Source organism: Erythrolamprus reginae, chromosome 1 (assembly GCF_031021105.1).
Source record: "Erythrolamprus reginae isolate rEryReg1 chromosome 1, rEryReg1.hap1, whole genome shotgun sequence".
NCBI classification, from domain to species: domain Eukaryota; kingdom Metazoa; phylum Chordata; class Lepidosauria; order Squamata; family Dipsadidae; genus Erythrolamprus; species Erythrolamprus reginae.
In genome coordinates, this window is record NC_091950.1 from 169,342,430 (window position 1) to 169,363,455 (window position 21,026).

General features: G+C 37.8%; 1 protein-coding gene across 1 annotated transcript in view; it reads right to left on the minus strand.

The window, feature by feature from the left end:
* VWDE (von Willebrand factor D and EGF domains) overlaps positions 1–21,026 on the minus strand; it is a 332,452-nt gene that overhangs the window by 262,377 nt on the left and 49,049 nt on the right. Inside the window, exon 2 of the mRNA XM_070753903.1 lies at positions 7,275–7,459. Coding sequence (XP_070610004.1) covers positions 7,275–7,459 — 185 coding nt within the window. The remainder of the gene's footprint in view (positions 1–7,274; positions 7,460–21,026) is intronic.

Consider the following 21,026-nt stretch of genomic DNA (forward strand, 5'->3'; position numbering starts at 1 on the left):
GTCCTAAGATGGCCGCTTAGTTTTGGGTTGCTGGCTTCTAGCTTTTCCTTCCCTTCCTCTTCCCACAGAAGCCCAGACTGGGAGCTGGCGGGAGGAAAAGAACTTGAGGCCCACCAAGGCTTTTTGCGCTAAGATTCAAGGAGGTGGGTGGGCGGGCAGCTCTGTCTTCTCTACGTGGAGGAGATTTCTCTCAGGGCTGGAGGAAAGGAGGAATGAGGCCAATCCAAGAAGAGGCACAGAGGCCCCTAGCACCCCCCAAACCCTACATTCCAGGGACATGGGTTTCTCCTGCTCTCCCCCCGCCGCTGGCCATCCCACTCTTCTATTCAAAAAATTGGGACATTTGAGAAAGCAGGTGGGATGCAGGACAGATCATTCAAAAGCATGACTGTCCCACGGAAACCGGGACGTCTGGTCACCTTATACTTGGGTAACAGACTATCCTCTATACTAACCTACCCCAGTCTTGTGCTCTTGAGAGGACCCTCCAGCTTTTCATACAGCACTGAAACAAGATGGAAAGGAACAGTTACTGGTTATAAGTCTTTGCTTGATTGGCATAGCGCATGATGCCATGGGTCGCTTTCGATGGTGTGAATGTCATTATACCTTATTGACATATTGATAAGCAGATTGAAAATTTTGAACTGTGCAATAACTATAAGTAAACTTTATCCCTAAATTTGGGCACTTGGAATGTTCAAACAATGACTGTTTTCTCTGATGATATACAAAAAAATAAAGATGAAATATGCAAGACTTCTGTTATCAATATGGAGCTGAGCAGATTGCAAATGGACATTGTTGCTCTTCAAGAGACAAGGCTGTCAGACTCAGGATCTGTTAAGGAGATAAATTTCTCATTCTTCTGGCAAGGAAAACCATCAAATGAGAATAGGGAATACCGAGTGGGCTTTGCAGTCAAAAATACTCTACTAGGATTCATCACGCCACCTGCTGTAAACAGCGAACACAATTTGAGTGCTACTACAGTTTATATATTAGCAATACATTTTTAAAAACAAACCCTCAACACAGAGTCACTTGAAGGTATCCAAGATCAAGGCAGTTGTACCAGCTTGACTTGATTCTGACCAGGTATGCTAATGCTTCTAGTATTACAATCCCATCTAGATATTAGGGTGCTAATTGCGATACAGAACACTCCTTGGTGTGCAGCAGAATAAAACTGCAAACAAAAAGACTGCATCACTCAAAGAAGGAAGAAAGACCACAAATCAACATCAGCAAGACCTGCAACTAGGACAAAGTAGAGGAATTTGCACATGCACTAGAGGAAACATTTGGCTGAAGCAAATATGTCCGAAAGATGGGAATAATTCAATAATGTTGTCTATAACACTGCCTTGTTGGTATTTGGTAAGAAGATCAGAAAGACAGCCCATTGGTTTGAAGCCCATTTGGAGGAGCTGATACCAGCCATCAAGGAAAAAAGGAGAGCACTGATTGCATATAAATCCTGCTCCAATGCATGAAATCTACAGGTTCTACGAGCTGCTTGTAGCAAAGTCCAACCAGCCACCTGGAAAAGTGCAAATGACTATAGGTTACAGCTTTGCTCTTGAATCCAGACAGCAGCTGAACCAGGTAACATCAAGACAATGTATGATGGCATCATGCAGACCTTTGGACCAACACAGAATAAATCTCTCCCCTTTGAAGTCTCCTATAGGGGAGGCTATCCAAGACTGAACACAACAGATGGCATGCTGGTTGTAGCACTACTCTGAGATATATTCTAAAGAAAATGTGATAACTGATGAGGCTTTGAATGGCATTGAGTGCTTGCCTGTCTTGGAGAAGCTTGACAATAAGCCAACTTTAGAGGAACTAAACACAGCTCTGGATTCCCTCACCTCAGGCAAGGCATCCAGGAAAGATAATATCCCTGCAAAAGTTTTGAAGTGCTGCAAATAGATCATCCCCACAGAACTACATGCAATTTTCTGTCTCTGTTGGAGGGAAGATGGAGTACCACAGGACATAAAGGATGCAAATATTATCACACTATATAAGAACAAAGGTGACGGGGGAGACAGTAACAACTACAGTGGCATCTCTCTACTTAGTGTGGTAGGGAAGCTGTATGCCCATGTCATGTTGAAGAGGCTCCTGGTATTTGTAGTGACAGTCTATCCAGAATCATAGTGTGGATTCCGAGCAAACAGGTCCACTACTGATATGGTATTTTCTCTTAGACAACTGCAGAAGAAATTCAGAAAACAAAGACAGCCAATTTTTGTAGCATTTATAGAGCTTACAACAGCTTTTGATCTGGTTAGTAGGGATGGCTTTTATAAAATCATCCCCAAAATTGGCTGTCCAACCCAGCTCCTCAACCTCACCAGGTCCTTGTATGAAGAAATAAAGGGCATGGTAGTTTTTGATGGCTTAACATCAAATTCCTTTGACATTCGAAGTGGAGTAAAACAGGACTGTGTCCTTGCGCCAACTCTATTCAGGATCTTTTTCACTGTCACGCTGAAGCATGTTTTTGGAATTGTAACAGAGGGAGTCTATCTCCAGACCAGATCAGATAGAAAATTCTTTAGCATCTCTAGATTGAGAGCAAAGTCTAAAGTCCAGGTGAAATACTTATGGGATTTCTTCTTTGCTGACAGTGCTGCCGTTAATGCTCATTCTGCCAAAGACCTTCAGCTGCTCATTGACTGTTTTAGCAAGGCCTGCCAAGATTTTGGATTAACAATCTGCCTGAAAAAAATATGTCATGGGTCAGGCCATGGATTCACCTCCCTATATTACAATCTTTGCACAACAAATTGGAGGTCATCCATGACTTTGTGTATCTTGGCTCAACCATCGCTGACACTCTCTCTGTAGATACTGAGCTGAATAAACCTATCGGTAAAGTGGCCACCACATTCTCTAGAAAGAGAGTATGGCTTAATAAGAAGCTAATAGAACATACAAAGATGCAGGTTTATAGAGCCTGTGTCCTGAGCACACTTGCATTGCAGCGAGTCTTGGATCCTTTATGCATAGCAAGAGAGAAAGTTGAATACCTTTCATATGCACTGTCTCCAAAGTATCCTTGGCATCAACTGGCAAGACAAAGTCCCAAATTGCATAGTCTTGAAATGTGCTGGAATTTCTAGCATGTATACACCTCCTGTATGGTTTATGGCATACCTCCTATATGGTGAATTAATGTAGGGAAAGCACCCCAGAGGGAGACCACAGATGCAATATAAGGATATCTGTAAGATGGATTTAAAGGCCTTAGGAATGGCCTAACAGCTGGGAAACTTTGATCTCTGATCGTTCAGTTTTGATACTAAAGACACTGCATGGCCTTCTCCACTTCTAAAAGACACTTGTTCAGTAGGCTGAGGCAAGGAGGCAGACCCTGAACCAGCAAAATCTAGGGGCTGGGCATGGACAGAATGAATCAGTGTAGAAGGGATTTGCACTCTCGGATTTTAACCACACTAGATACTGTTTTAGGATAAGATGACCAGACGTCCCATTTTCTGCAGGATAGTCACGCTTTTCCATAATCTGTCCCGTGTCCTGCGCCATTTCAAAAATGTCCCGATTTTCTTTCTTACTTCCTCTCTCTCTTTCTCTCTCCTCTGTGATGATGGCGGAAGGAAATGGTGAAGCATCTTCAGGTCATCCTGGGCGGGTTGTACTTCCTGTGTTTCCCAGCTCAGAGTAGGCCTTGTGCTTGTGATGAGCTTCCTAAAGAATTCTTCTTGGAAACCGAGTGAGAGGATCCGGCTGCAGCAAACCGTTACTGAGACTATGCTTGCAGGACATGGCCTGGGCACCAGCAGCCAGTACATTGCCGACAGGTGAGGGTGAGATAGAGAGAAATAAAGAGAAAAAAATCCCCCTCCCCATTAATGGGGTCCTGCTTTAGCAACCCTAAAATCTGGTCACTTTATTTTAGGAATTCTTTCCAAAGCACAATATCATAATCTCTTGAGATTGAAGATTGCCAATATAATGTAATGTAAAGTTAATCTATCCAATTATTTGATGGACAAATATCACATTTTATTTTTTAAAAAGTGAAAGAGTTGCCCATTTCAATTAAATGATAAACTTACTAGCATTACTCTGCTACATTTTGAGTTATCTATTTTATCCTATTTATTCAGGATTTAGATAATCAAATGACTTATAGACCACCACTGATTGAGTATTCCTAGTTATATGGGGAGAAATCATGCCACTGGTTTGTTTATGGTCTCCGTAGATACTGTATGTTATTAAATATAAGTAAAAGTTTATGTGTGAATCTCTTGCTTACATTTAATTAATATAGCAAGTTCTTCAGTATTTTCCAGGCTGTTGGTTACAGGCTATTTAGAGCTTCACATATCAAATGTTCTATTTAAATTAATTGAAAAATAAACAATATATCAGTCTTGGCATCACCATATGACATACTCATTAATGTATAGTGCAATATATTTCATTATTTTAGTTTTCCAGGAAATGTTAGTAAAATCATCATCATTATCATTTTAGTCATTGTCTATTCACTGAATGATGAAGGCCTCTTCAACATGCTTCTAATCAGTACTTCCTTTTTCCCAAGTTTCCTTTTGCCAATTATACCCACAATACCTGCTGATGTCAATCTGTTTTGTTTCAGTCTCTTTCGTGGACATTTTATATCATGTGGGAGCCATTCTATGACTGTTTTGGTCTACCTGCCACCAGTTCTTCTTGCTATGTAACCAGCCCACTTCCATTTCAATTCCTAATACATATTAATTCATATTGAAATATGAGGTTGCAAAGCTTGAAAAGGCTTGAAAAATTACAGCAGATTTCACATCTGGAGTAGTTTGATTAATATAATTTAAATGAGATGTTATTAACTGTGCTGAATATATTTGGTTCAGCTCTAATGGATTTTCCCTTATTGAGTTAACTAGCAATTAGCATCTAAAATACTGTATATACATTTTTTTTCTGATAACACATAGATCCAAATGCCATGGCACTGCAAGTTATTTCTGAATGAAGAAAGATTCTTAATAATAGAAGTGAATCAATAACTGCATTCAGACTACCTTTAATATAGTCACTGAAGAAGTTTCAGTACACAAATGAATGATATGAAATATGTATAAACAAAAAAACAATCATTAATGCATCAGAGATTGCATATGTGTGATGAGGAAGCAAGCGTATATACATGTTTTTATGACGTATCTGAAATCCTAAAAAGCTCAGTTCATATATGTAATATTCAAATATAATATTCGACTCTTCGGCTAGGTGCACAGAAATCCAATAAATGAATGAATGAGTGAATGAGTGCGTGAGTGAGTGAGTGAGTGAGTGAGTGAGTGAAAACCCATCTGGATCATGTTGTATATATCTTGTTGCAAAGAATTATAAGAGGAATCACAGTTAGTTAATATTCTTTACTCACCAGCAATGCTTCTGTTTACTAACAAGGCTTTTTATTTATCATAGGATAACTGATTAACTATACCTTGAATTTCATTGCCATGAAATCAGCAGTGGGTTGCTCCTGGTTCAGACTGGTTTTTAGAAATGGTAGCGCCAGGGATGGAAGACTCCGCCCACCCACCACAATGCTTTTGTACATGTGCAAAAACATTGTGCGTGTGCAAACTGGTAGTAAAGTGTAACTACTGCATAGCATATACACACATTCAACAAATCGATAGCATTAATTGGACCATTTTGATCTTTTCTAGAAGGAACATATATTATATTTAGTGTTAGAGTTTACATATTTTGAGGTCACAAAAGCTTCATATATTGTTCATAATTCAGAGTGACAATTTTAAATGCTCACAGCAAATCATCCTACATTTCAGAATTTTTCTTTAGCTGATATCAAGGAATGTTTGTTATTTATATTTTTAAGTGTATACCATAAAGTTAAGTGAGCTCTGTTGAAGGGGGGGGGGGGGGGAGAGAATAAGACTTTTTGTTTTAGGGATTTTAATTTTCATTGGGGTGTCATGATTTTGTTTGTTTGTTTGTTTGTTTGTTTGTTTGTTTATTCATTCATTCATTCATTCATTCATTCATTCATTCATTTATTTATTTATTTATTGGATTTGTATGCCGCCTCTCTCCGAGGACTCCAGGCGGCTCACAACCTTATGATAATTGTAATCTTTATCCGCTCAGATTCACTGCTGTGAGATGGCTTTAAAATTGAATAAATTTTTAAAATAATCAGGATCATTTATTTTGTGTAAAATTTAGTTCTATTTGTTGAACCTACGCATTTTAAAATTATCACAAAAATGCCAATGATACAGTTTTTAATTAAAATTGCTTTTTAATTGCTGCTTCTTCTTCTTCTTCTTCTTCTTCTTCTTCTTCTTCTTCTTCTTATTATTATTATTATTATTAAATTACTTCTTTCTCAGTTTGAATCTTATTTTATGTTGTGGTTTAAATGAAGATTTTTTTAGATGAGGTGGTACTTTGAATTAGAAAGTTATTATTTCTTTTGAATCTATAAAAGAAGCAAAGCAATATATTATTTATTTTGAATCAAGAAGCTATTCATCAAAGAAGTAAAACCTCAAAGGTGCTATAACCTTTAAGTCACTGATCAGAACTGCTGAAGATTTTCCGTCAAGCAAATGCCCAATATATTTTGAATTACCTACTTTCCCAGGGGCAGATAATGCATTATTTAAAAACTTCTTGGGAAAAAATGAAAATAAAAAATAGGTTCTTGAATTGCTCACACTTGCTACTTAATCCAATCACATATTTCATATGGCTCAAAACATGTCAGCAACGGGTTTGAACTATAATACAGTAGAAGTGTTGAACTATTGCTAATATTCCAGCCTGTGAAATGAATTTTTTGAGCTTTAGAAAGCATGAGGTGAATTCATTTGCATATAAAAGAAACAAATTTGATTAAATCTATATAAGTATATCAAGCTGTTCTCTGGATGAGGAAATTCCTTTGTGCTTCTAATCATACATTGTTCCCTTTTAATGGACCGTATCCACTAATTACGATAGAAGAATGCATCTGAGGAAAGATGGTGCCACTCAAGTACTCAAAAAAAGCCTTCTCCAGCTTGGTGCCTATCAGTTGTTTGGGTCTGTCACTCCAGAAATCCTAAATATTATAGAAGAGGATTAAGGGTTCTGGGAGTTGTTGGGAATTTTTGTAGGGCTGAGAGCTCAAAATGTCTGGGGAAAACCTGGGTTTATTAAACACTTATTAAGACCACACATTTCATTCCATTTCATTTTATCTGACTTACTTCTATACACTTAGTTGGCATTTCTGCAGGTTTATTTTCAATCATGAAGCGGTACCACCCTTGTGGAAGTGAATGATCACAAATCATGTCCTGAATGGCTTTTTCCTGCAATTCCAGAGAATCAAAATGGATGCTGCGATAGGCATGATGGAGAATACGATGTCCTTCTGGAAAGCACTCTGGAGCTAAGGGCAGAAAAGGCAGAAAATAGAATAGCATTATGGCATTAGTAATAGCATTTAGACTTATATACTGTTATGTATCTCCTGATTGGGTAAACCTTTCCCCTTAAGCTATTGGTTGTTGTTGGGGAGCTTTGTTTTGGCGGGATAATTACAGCTCTGTGATTGGTTGTTCTGTCAGTTAGTTGTGAGTATAAATAACCTGTCAAAGGGGTTTTGCCCCGTTCTGTTTGCTGATCGTTAATAAACCATTTACTGCAACTAGTCTCCTGGGGGTTTCTTCCAACATATTATATACCATTTCACAGTGGTTTACAGCCCTCCCAACAATCTAGGTTCTCATTTTACCGATCTTGGAAGGATGGAAGGCTGAGGCAACCTTGAGCCTACTGAGATTTGATCTGCCAAACTGCTGGCAGCCAGTGATCAACAGAAGTAGCTTGCAGTACTCCACTCTAGCCACTGCGCCACCAAGGCTTGGGGCAATAAGATCTAGACCCCCTGGCCAATAAATGTGATGTATGGCTGCGATTGAATTGTTTGATTGATTTTAATATACTGGGTTTTTAGATTACGTAGTTTTTTTAATTAATTAGATTTGTTTTGTATTCACTGTTTTATATTGTAATTAATACTAATGCTAATGCTAATACTAATACTAGTACTAGTTAATATATATTTGTTTTCTAAACATTAAACATTGTATTAAACAGGATGATACTTTCCACGCTAAGAATGCCTTTTACAATATGTCAAAACAGAAGAATGAGAATCTCATTGGATGTCTCCCTTTCCTTCTCCATCCCTCCCCCCTCTCTTGTGCCCCTTCATGGATACCACTAGATTTAGATGTATTAGAAGCAGCAGCGTGTTCTTTTTTTGAATCTGAAGGCTGCTCAGTATATTTTTTTTAGAAACATAACAGACATAAGATGGCCCAGACTTGTTTCATATAAATTCTGAAAATTGCTATGGGACTGCTTTAAAATAGACCTTTTGTTGATCAAAGATAGGTCTAGGAAATGCTGATTTTAGGCGTATTTTCGAAAATGCAACATGCACACCACAAGGAATTTTCTTGACATATAATATAAAAGAGAGAGAGAGAAAATGAGCTGTGAAAACAATGCATATGATTAAATGTATATAGCTAATGTGAGACAGAAAACCTAAATCATGCTTTTGCAAAGAATTGTGCTTTTTAAGGGGATCTGCTTATTATAGCATTTGAAAGGGCACAGGAAAATGGAAGATAAAAACATGGAGTAAATACACAGCAAAATAAAGGATTTTTCTGCTGCCTGAATTATTTGGAGGCTGAGAATTCACCTGAAATTTAAATCTGGGGTACTCTGCAATACTACAAAAACAAGCAGTAGTCTCCTAAAGTGATCCAAACCAAAATAGGACCTTCTAGGACAGTGATGGCAAATCTTTTTTTTCTGGATGCCAAAAGACCGCGCGTGTGCACAATCGTGTGTATGTGCATGCCTGCACACATAATGTAATGCCTTCTCCCATCCATGTGTGTACAACCCGCACATGCGTACAGAGCTCACTGAAGCCTTTGGAACCTGTGGATGGCAAAAAATGGCCCCAACGGTAGTTTCCAAACTTCTGATAGGCCCAATGCATAGTTCCCTCTAAGCTGAGCAGTGAGCAATCGCTCACTTAAAAATCATCATCAACTCAGAGTTTTCCAAACCTGCCCAGAAGCCGAGAGGGAAAGAGTGAGAGGGAAGGAGATAGAGAGGAAGAGAGGAAGAGAGAGAAACAGATAGAAAAAAGAGAGGAAGGAAAAGAGAAAGAAAAAGAATGGGAGTAAGGAAGAGAGAAAGAAAATCAAAATCTAGTTTGAAACTAGCTCAACTATTTAAGTGGCATTTTGATATTGATAGAGTTGCCCTAGTATGGGCTCACTGTTATAGACACACAGTACAGTATTTTATTTTGAAATTCTCTGAGGCAAAACAGGGTGGGTTTTTTATTTATTTATTTATTTATTTATTTATTTATTTATTGTTTGTTTGTTTGTTTGTTTATTTGTTTATTTGTTTATTTGTTTGTTTGTTTATTTATTTATTTACTTACTTACTTACTTACTTACTTACTTACTTACTTACTTACTTACTTACTTACTTACTTACTATTTCTGTGCCGCCCAGTCCCGAAGGGACTGCCGCTCAAACACTATATTTTCCGCCCACCCCCCAAAAAAATTAGAGGGAACACTGGCCCAATGGGTCAGTTTTTCACCATCAATATGTTTTGGAGGCCTTCGGAAACCTCGGGAAGATGAAATGACCCCCTGTCCTACTGAAGTCCAAAAATCAGCTAGCCAGCATGCACAATCCTGCTGGAGCTGACATATGGCCTCATGTGCCCTCAGATATGGCTACACATGCAGTATCAGGTTGCTACTCGGTACAAGCCACACTGTGCACCATTAGCAAAAATGGAGCTGTGCACGCAGCTCCACAACTCCAGTGTGTGTGCGTATGCATTCCAGTAAGGCTTTGCTTCTGCGCATGAGCAGGAAGAAAAATCTCATGAGGGAATGCATGTGCCACCGAGATTTCAACAATTTTTTTGCTTTTGTGGATGAACGGAAGCAAAAAAATTTGCCAAAATCTCACATGTGCATTTGTCCTCTTGTGAGATTTTGCTTCCTGTGCATGCACAGAAGCAAAAAGTTTACTGGGACACACGTGCGTGCATGCTGGCAAACTGAAGCTGTGCACACATCACACCAATAGCGGTGGTAAGTAACAACCCACACTGGTACATGTGCCACCTGTGGCATGCCTGCCATAGGTTCGCCATCACAGATCTAGGAGGTTTCAAAATTATTGAACACTTTTGAACATTACAGGAAAGCAAGTGTTACATCTGCTAAAAGCAACACTGATATTTTTTCTTGTTTCCCAGAAAACTAATTTATAGTGGAATTTCGCCAATGAATCAACAGAGAGGGAGGGGTGGGTGGATTGCGGAAGCCAGGGTACCAGTCTCTCTCACAACCAACAGGAATTTAAGGACAAGAGAACAGGCCAGAATCAGATGAAATGTAACAATCCCACAGGAAACCCACAGCACTAATTTTGCCACACATTTGCCAATGTCAAATGCATTATTTCAAGTTACCTGTCCCAAGTGTATCAACCCAATTTACTATTTCCATTACTTCCTTGTTTTTTCTTGTTTCTAGGTGATATTTCTTGATCAGATAGTCTTTAGTCTTCTTGTTTTTCATCTTCTTTTCTTTCATCTGTTCTAGCTTGCTTGCATCTTATTTTCAAATCTGATTTTCCATTTTGGTGATGCACTGCACTGATGCTTTTTTTCTTATTTATTGATTTTGCATCCCAAGTATTCAGCTATAACTGCAACCATGATGTGCATCAGTTGATTTGTTATTACTATTGTTATTGACTTTTCATTTGGATATTCATGAATATTTTCCATTCAAATACAAACCAGCTTTGCCTGATTTACTAAAATCAACCAAGATTTAGCCAGGTCCTATGAAGATGGATATATTTTACTTCTTCACTGTCTACAACTGTCTTCTCCAAACTCTTCATGTGTAATTGAGTAAAATTCCCAACATTTTTAATCAGAATCATATATTTGTATGGCTCCACCTTTGAGAACACTGGCTTATTGATCTAAGATGATAATAATGTATATACACTTGTTGAAGACGAGTTCCTCAGTGGTGCAGTGGTTAGCATGCAGTACTGCAAGCTACTTCTGCTGATCACCAGCTGCTAGCAATTTGGCAGATTGAATCTCAATAGGCTCAAGGTTGACTCAGCCTTCCATCCTTCCAAGGACAGTTTAATGAGGACCCAGATTTTTGTGGGCAAATTGCTTACTCTCTGTAAACTGCTTAGAGAGGGATGTAAAGCATTGGGAAGCAGTATATAAATATAAGTGCTAATGCTAATGCTATTCTTAGGTGTGAATAGCTCTATAATTTCCTGTTAGCCTTTTTCGTTCCATTTAATTAAACCAACTAACCCAACCAAGCCTTGTTTGTTTTATTTTTTTATTGTTAGATGAACAACAACAACCCCCCACCCCCAACAACCCTTTCAGATGTTTTGAAATTTACTTCTATCTTGTGGATCATACATTTATGTAATCATATACAGTAGTCCCTCGCTATACTGCGCTTCACCTACTGCGGCTTCACTTCATCGCGGAAGTCGATTGGCAGATTTAAACAGCCCGCCAAACTCGATCGGCAGGTTTTTCAAAAAAAATATATGTCTAAAATTGTAAATACTGTATTTAAATACTGTATCTAAAATAAATACTGTGTGGGAAGGGTTTATAAACACTTAAAACAATGAAAACTTACCAAACAATTACAATATAAATACTTAAATAAGTACTATCAGTCAATAAATTCCCCATCGCGGATTTCACCTATCGCGGCCAGGTCTGGAATGTAACACCAGCGATAGGTGAGGGACTACTGTAATTCATTTTATGAAAAATTAAATAGCTTCCACTCCATGTCATGCTGCCACAACAGAATGTAAGCTTCTGCCAATATTATGCTCCTTCAACTCCAAAATCAAATAAGAAGCCATTCACATAGTTCTACTACCACTAAAAATTCCCTTCCTCATTCTTACCTAGATGATTTATCATGGCTGAGGGAAGGAGTTCCCTTTTACTATGTAATCTATGTAAAGTTACTCCTACAATCCACCAAGCATCCAAACAATGCTTTTAAGTTGCAAATAAGTGCAATATTTATGTCCACATGAATATTGCACATTTTGAGAATCAGATGTGAAATACCACACAGTCTTAATGTTTCCATAGGAACAACAAGGATCACTATTAATTAATAAACAAATAGATTTCTAGCAGTTTTTCATCATAATAGAGCATGTGCCCTTGTTGCCAACATGATTAGTATGTAACAAGCCGTTATATGTTGAAAGGCATTACAATTATAATGGTATTATGGAAATGAAAAAGGAGATTAAAACTTTGATTCAAAACATGAAACATGAATAGGGAACCTACTGATGTTTTGCATTAATTCTACCATCAAACCACTTAATCTGGAACAACGTACTACAGACACAGGACTTTGAAGTGGCTTTGAAAATAAAGGTTAATTCAGTAGCATATTATTCTGGATTTGGAAGAAACAAGAGTAATCTTTTTCATTGTTTCTGTGAAACAAACAAAAAAATACTGCTGATTTGCATAAAAGTTTAAAGCATTATTTAGTTGAAGGAAGGTCACCTACCATCTTAGGTTTTCTATTAGGTTATAAAAATGCTTCTGTTCTTAAAATGCTGGATAACTGTGCTTTCCATTTAGCTACTGAGAAACTACACACACACACACACACACACACATTTGTGTCTATTAAGGGAATTCCAGCATCACAGGTTCTGGCCCATGACGAAACAAAGGGAAGCCTTCTCCTGAAAGAAGCCTGGTTTTCAAATAAAAAATCCCTTAATAGGCACATTGATATACCACCAGCATACAGTGTTAAGAACAGCCTAATGAAGGTGGGGCAAGCTCCAATTGCATACAGGAAAGCAAGTGGAAGAGCACAGAGACATGCGTGTGTGTGTGTGTGTGTGTGTGTAGAACAATGCAGAGCCAATACACGATCATGGGCAAAAAAGATGCAGGTACCTAGGGAAGGGAGGAATAACAACAAGGGGGTGAAAGTGGTGATTAGCACTCCCCAAGTATTGCCTCATAACCCTACTCTACCCCCTGGGGAAAGAAAGAGGCAATATGCAAAAGATAAAGAGGGAACAGCAACTTCACCTGTTTACATGATGAAGCTAGCAACGGCTAAGCTAATTACAGGAGGGAAGGAAGGGTGTCAGCCTGTGACACGGGCAATGAGAAAAGTGAGCAGCATTATTTATTTTATTTATTTTATTTATTTATTAGATTTGCATGCCGCCCCTCTCCGAGGACTCGGAGCGGCTCACAACAAGAAACAATAAAAATCCAATGCTTAAAACAAATTAAAACCCTTAATATAAAAACACAATATAAAAACAATCATACATCTCATACAGACCATACATAAAGCGGAAATGGCCCAGGGGAATCAATTTCCCCATGCCTGACAACAGAGGTGGGTTTTGAGGAGTTTGCGAAAGGCAAGGAGGGTGGGGAGTTGATCCCAGAGGGTCGGGGCCGCCACAGAGAAGGCTCTTCCCCTGGGTCCTGCCAGATGACATTGTTTCTTCGATGGGACCTGGAGAAGGCCAACTCTGTGGGACCTAACTGGTCGCTGGGATTCGTGCAGCAGAAGGTGGTCTCGCAGATATTCCAGTCCGATGCCATGAAGGGCTTTATAGGTCATAACCAACACTTTGAATTGTGACTGGAAACTGATCAGCAATCAATACAGACTGTGGAGTGTTGGTGTGACATGGGCATACCTAGGGAAACCCATGATTGCTCTCGCAGCTGCATTCTGCACGATCTGAAGTTTCTGAACACTTTTCAAAGGTAGCCCCATGTAGAGAGCATTACAGTAGTCAAACCTCGAGGTGATGAGGGCATGAGTGACTGTGAGCAGTGAGTCCCGGTCCAGGTAGTGGCGCAACTGGTGCACCAGGCATCTTCAATGGCGATTTTAACACTCTGATAACATTAGTAGGGGACTACCAACAGCTTAGTTAATTTTAGTAATTTTTGAATAAATTTTAAACATCCCGAAGATTGCAATGCTCATTGCCTCTTCATTTATAAATACACCAGGAACTCGCATTTTTAGGACAAGTGTGTGTGTGTATGTGTGTGTGTATCTACATATATATATTCAAATATAGAGGAGGAGGCAAGCTGAACTGCACTAATTTCAATATAAGTTTTTATTGGCTTCCTAATAATAAATACTCATGTCCATTGCTAATAAAATATGGCCATATGGTCATTTCTTGTATTGCTGAGCTAACAAAGCTAGCAAATTTTAGAAAGAGAATTTCTTTTCTGGTTTTATTAGCCTTTATAGAATTTACCATATATTATGGACATAGATTATACATTCCAACTTGTCCATATTGAACAAGTTTTATTTTTGTATTTTTCCCCAGAAAAGGATTTTTAAATTCTAAACATTTTGCTCAGAAACTTTAAATTAATGAAGGTGCCTTTGAAGACTTCTGAGCAATCAATGAGAAGAAAATTATAATTATGGTTATTGATTGGCTTTCCCCCCCTTTTTTGCATCTCTCAGATTGAAGCAATGTGACAAAATGAACAGATTTTTGCAACTTAATTTCAGCTAAAGGTATACCCTCCAAATGTTTTTTCCCCATGAAGAACAAGAATGTTATTAATGTAAATGCCTTGATTTTAAAAGATATGAGTCTGTATTCAGATGAAAATTTAATTTTCACAGCTTCCCCTCTCGAGAATCCCTCTTTTTCCTTCAAGAATCCATAATGCAATTTAATTACAGTCAGAATGAACATGCCTTTTTCATACTATTCCTAGAACTGTAACTGAATATTGTCAATATCTCCTTCACCATCACTCCGTCAGTTGCATTTATACCACAAATAAATGAATAAAAATAGTGAAAAGGAAATTTAGAGTAGAGAACAATTGGAGAAACTTCCTCCTTTTTGTTCAGTTCAGACTGGTACTCAGTTCTACAGAGGAATCATTGAGTCTGTCATCTGCACCTCTATAACTGTCTGGTTTGGTGCTGCAACCCAACAGGACCGACACAGACTTCAGAGGATAATCAGAATTGCAGAAAAAACAATTGCTGCCAATCTGCCTTCCATTGAGGACCTGTATATTGCACGAGCCAAAAAGAGGGTGGGTAAAATATTTACTGACCCCTCGCATCCTGGACACAAATTGTTTCAACTCCTACCCTCAAAATGTCGCTACAGAGTACTGCACACCAAGACAACTAGACACAAGAACAGTTTTTTCCCGAACACCATCACTCTACTAAACAAATAATTCCCTCAAAACTGTCAGACTTTCTACTAAATCTGCACTTCTATTCTACTAGTTTTTCTCATTATTCCTATCACCCATTTCCTCCCATCTAGGACTGTATGACTGTAACTTGTTGCGTATATCCTAAGATTTTTATTAATATTGCTTCTTCATTGCTTATTTGACCCCTATGACAATCATTAAGTGTTGTATCACATGATTCTTGACAAATGTATATTTTATTTTATGTACGTTGAGAGCATATGCACCAAGACAAATTCCTTGTGTGTCCAATCACACTTGGCCAATAAAAATTCTATTCTATTCTATTCTATATTGACTTGTGAGATTAAAATGTGTACTTTATTTCTGGCAGTACAAGGAAATGCTACTCTGCTGTATGTCAAATTCAAAAATTGCTCAGTATCTTGAGGTAATTCCACTTTAGGTTCACTATGCCAAACCAAAGCAATGCAAAATGGTTAGGAACTCATAGCAGTAATTGCTGGGGTGGTTATATGATATTTTGGGCTAGGTTGACTTATATTACGGCATCTCCACCACCAAACAGATTACTGAAGAGAAGTGTGTCTGTTGGTGATAGGGATGAAGTGTAATCTAATGGAACATTGGTTCTAATGTAACACTGAGAGAAGCAACCACTTCAGGCAGTAGATTAAGGGACAGTATATTGTTATTGAATTTTGTTATTGCATTTCTATTGGCAGCTAGAAGAAAATATATGTTGGGATTTTAAAAAAAAGCTTCATGCGCTAAAATAACTAGACTAGACCTCTATATACTAAACCTAACTTGATAGAAAAGAGGAATCATTTGTTACTCTGCCTCAGGCAGCAAACTGTCTAAGACAGTCAGTAATGGGATGTTTTCACTCCATAGTTTTAATATTCTGGCAAATGCAGTACTTTGGGCATGGAAGTTGGTTAAAAATGTTTGTAGGATATGTAAGAAGAAATCTATTCCAAGCTGTCTTTTATTTATTTATTTATTTTATTTATTTATTAGATTTGTATGCTGCCCCTCTCCGCAGACTCTATTGGGAGGATTGCAGGGTGGGGGTTGTCGGTGGCTCCTTTTCTGGGAGTCATTGAAGACTTTTGAGTAATATATAGCCACTGTTGGGGAATTATTCTCTTTATAACATCATTTTATACACCCATCCAGGGTGGTGGAGTGGTTAAAATGCAGTATTATAGGCTAATTCACCTCACTGCTAGCAATTTGATCCTGACAGGGATGAAGGTTGACTTAGCCCTTAGGTTCCTCACGGTTCACACCGGTTCTAAAGAACCAGTAGCAAACCACTGGTGATGTCACAGTGATGTCAGAGAAACAGTTCTGTCGATGCCATTCCATAAATGCCGCCATCTTTTGGAGGGAATTTTTTTCAGTTTTTTTTCTTCTGTGCATCCACCGAAGCTGTGTCTCTAGCACTGTACATGCATCTATCTATCTATCTATCTATCTATCTATCTATCTATCTATCTATCTATCTATCTATCTATTATATAAAGAATAGTTCTCAGCAATAGTCCTGAATAGTTCTTTAAACACTTCCTTTCTAACAGATGGTTGGTTTGATTTTCAGTTTCCATTTGTACTTCAATATATAATAAACTCTCAGTTGAATAGACTAATGAGAGGAAGGTGGTTCGATTCAAGTGGGGGTTTACCCATGCATATGTTTGATATTTTATTCATTTCTTATATTTATAAAATAGGACTTGGATTTTTAGCATGCAAATCTTACATATTTTATACATGCATAAAAGGTAAATGGAACTTTACACATATGCAAAAATATAAAGTGCAGAGATAGATTTGGTCGATTGCATCCAAAAGACACTAAACTCAGCTTTGTTAAATCAAAGGCTTAGTTATTATTCACCAACACTTGCTGTGGTTTCTCTTCAACCACCTCAGGCTTGGAAACTTATTAAAACTGTATAATTTAATAACAGAGGTTCAGCACAATTTGTATGGAATAACTCATTCTTCTTGGAGCAAATTTAAATCCTGTCACTAATAATTCTTTGCCTATTGCTTAAATATGTAGCAAGTTTTAGGCTGAGTATCAGAACTGTAAGCAGTTGGAAGCATTCAACTCGCTTGCTATCATGACTAAATAGAATGTTTATTCCTGAATACGTATCAGTCTTGTGGCTATGACAAGATAGGGAACACAGTCAGCTGAGCTAATTCTAGTTTATTGTAAAGCTGTCAGGCCAAAGTCTTCATGTGGAGTTAGAGAGTTCAGCCTGACACAACACAAGGGGGGATGGGAGGGGTAGTGAGTAGTCAGAGGGGAAAGTTACTAGACACAACCAAAGATTCCTTTCTCCATACCAAGGCCACCGTTTGTTCTGCCTCAACTGAAGAGAAGAGGAAGTTGATAAGCTCCTGCACACAGACTGGCTCTTGTGATGAACTTGTGGGTGTGGGGGATGTAAGATGAACCTTAACCTAGGTGGGATTCTGGGAAGTACTCAGAATTGGAATGACAATGGCGCAGCTAACATGGTTCTGTTAATAAATCAAGCTCTGATTGAGAGAAATGGACTGGGACTTGTTTTATTTCTCAGATGCTATTTAGAACGCTGACAGAATCATTGACAGAATCTTGCAAGTCTGAAAGTACAATTGTCTGCCATTTTCTTTACAGTCCAAGAAACCAGGGAGAATCTCTGCTGAGCCTCTTGCCACTATCCACCTGTGGACTATCTGACTCTTATCTGACCAGTCACTAGGCAATGTCTCTTTGTCCAATCTCCTAAGGTTAACACTGTTAAGATAGAAGAATAAAGCACCAAATTTGTCAAGCTTTTTTTTTTACTGCTTCCTATCAAGTTCTATTTCCGTTATTTGTAAAGTACTGATTTTGACTACTGGTAATTTAAATGCTGCATTGTATGAATTCTTCATTAAGTATACATAGCTGCCAAATATGGGAAAATTTCAGCCATTGTAATGTGTGTCAATCTGATTAAATGATGCTGAAACCCATAATAACATGTCCCAGAATGAGAGAAATGGAATCTTATTCTTGTAAAAATTTATTTATTCATTCATTCATTCATTCATTCATTTACTTATTTATTTATTTACTTATTTATTTATTAGATTTGTATGCCGCCCCTCTCCGGAGACTCGGAGCAGCTCACAACAAAAAACATAGTACAAATCCAAAAAGCAATTTAAAAACCTTAATATAAAAACAGTCATACATCCCAGACAAAAGAGCAAGAGTGCAGCCATATTGTACGACATGTTATATTATATAATCAAGATACAATTTGTGCATGCCAGCTCTCACACTGCTTCTCTGTTCTCATTGAACAAGGAAATTACAAGATAAAATGCTGACATACAAAGGAACATGAACAGGGAAAAGTGTGAAACCAGGACACGCTGACATTAGAAAAGGAAATGTGCAGATGTCCGAATGTTATGTGAAAATGCTAGGGAATTTCCATGCTGTTAAGTCACCCAATAAAGAAGCCAAAATGTTACATAACAAAGGAGTGGGACGAGTGAGATCGATGTTTGCCTGTAAAGAAAAAAATGTCTTTATACAATGCAAAATAAAGAAGAGAAAAGAGTAAAAATGCAAAAAGAATGGAAAGAAATAGGGGAAAAAAATCCCTTCCAATTTCTTCTGCAGAAAATGAAGTAGATTTATGACATTAACTATTTATGGTCACAAAAAAAGCTGTTTTTTGATAGTTCTTTCAATCATCTAAACCACAAATATGTGAATGTAATTAGAGTATTGAGATGATTTAAAAGATTACTTAGTGAAAGTAGTATTTTTGTATGAATTATTAAGATGCATTTTGCTACTTTGGGAAGAGAGATGATTATCTAATAATTAATAATGAGTTAGTCTCAAAAGTGTCTGTTTCTACACCTATGAAGATTTATTATCATCATCCATTTAGTTATAAATGGATTACATTTCATGATTCTGAATTTGTTCTGTTCATTTTATATCATCAGTGCCAAAGCAGTATTATTAAATCCAGAATCATTACAATGCAGAATCATTCCCCTCTGAAGGAAATCTCTGCGATCAGCGGAGGCTTCAGTCAACAAACACAAGTGGTAGGCAAATTTTGTTTATTCTTCTTTACCTTACAGTACTCTAAGCCACAGATTTTTCCAGGGAGCCTTGCTTGCTATGGATTAGATTTGGGATATTCCTTGAAGAGCTGCAAATATTTTACTACCACACTGTGGGCATGGCTTATTTTGTGGGTGTGGCTTACCGGCCATGTGATCAGGTGGGAGTGACTTAAAGGTCATGTGACTGGCCTAAAGGTGGCCAACTTGACGTCACTCACATCAAGGGTTTGGGTTATGGTGCCTGGCCTCTCCTCACTTCAAAGAGATACAATTTCCCTATCTATTTACTCTCACTGAACATCCAAAATATACTATTTAATTCTATGTATATATGCCATTTGTGTACATACATATTACACACAGGCACACAAAAATACACATTATCTACTATATAAACTGTATGTGTATGTACACATGCACACACAGCTCTTCGAAAATTATACACATCCAACCACATTTACTGTGATAGGAAAAACATACCCAGAGCCCTGAAAGGGGAAAAAAAAAAGAAAAATCAAAAATTTTCTACCAGTTCTGCGTACCTGACCATATCCATAGGAGCCCATCACTGGATGCTGCAAGAGACTTTTAAAAAAGGATTGGGTGGGAAAGCAGGGGGAAGAGGCTCTTTCATTCTAGTGAAGTCTTTATTGTACTGACTCAGAAGATCCCCTGATAAAGGACACAATGCGATTGTGCAGCTTTACGTCTTATAATGCATGGAGTCTCTCTGCTCAGATGTCTGTGCCACATGTGAAGCCATTTATCAATGCCTTTGAGTCAAGATGCTTTGGGATAGCAGGATAGAGCAGCTGTTTTTCTTTAGAACTAATCTACTGCCATTTGCAGATTTCCCCTAGAATCCACTGTATATCCATTTACTAGTATAGTGCTATAACATGGCTCATTAACAAATATTATATAGTAGTAATAGCATTTTCTTAGCTAGAACTGAATTTTTTTTTCATACCAGTTTTCTTTGGATGCTGTATTCCCTTTGGAAAATGTATGAAAAGTGGCCTTCTAAGGCATTAGGCTGCTAGCCAAGTCACATATAATTTTTGCAGACAGAATATCCAGGGTTTAAACCCTGACATTTTCAGTAAAAAGAATCAGATAAGCAGACTGTGTAAACCATTTCCTCCCCTGGAAATGAGAAGAACCAACAGAGTGGCTCTATATAAAGAGCTACATATATCTCAAGAAAACAAGCAAGAGCATATAAGAATAATAGATCATTCACGTTATGGTAATATGAGGCTTTATGAAGCAAATCCCTGAGGACTAATAAAAATTACAATCCAAGGGGAAACCTGGATCTTCAGTATAGTTTTTCCCTGTCTTCCATTAAACAAATGAAAGCAAAATGTTAAGCTGAACATGGCAATGCTTTTTGAAACACAAAAATATATAAATGTATGAAATATACATAGTATAAGAGCAAAAATATGTTCTAAATCACAGC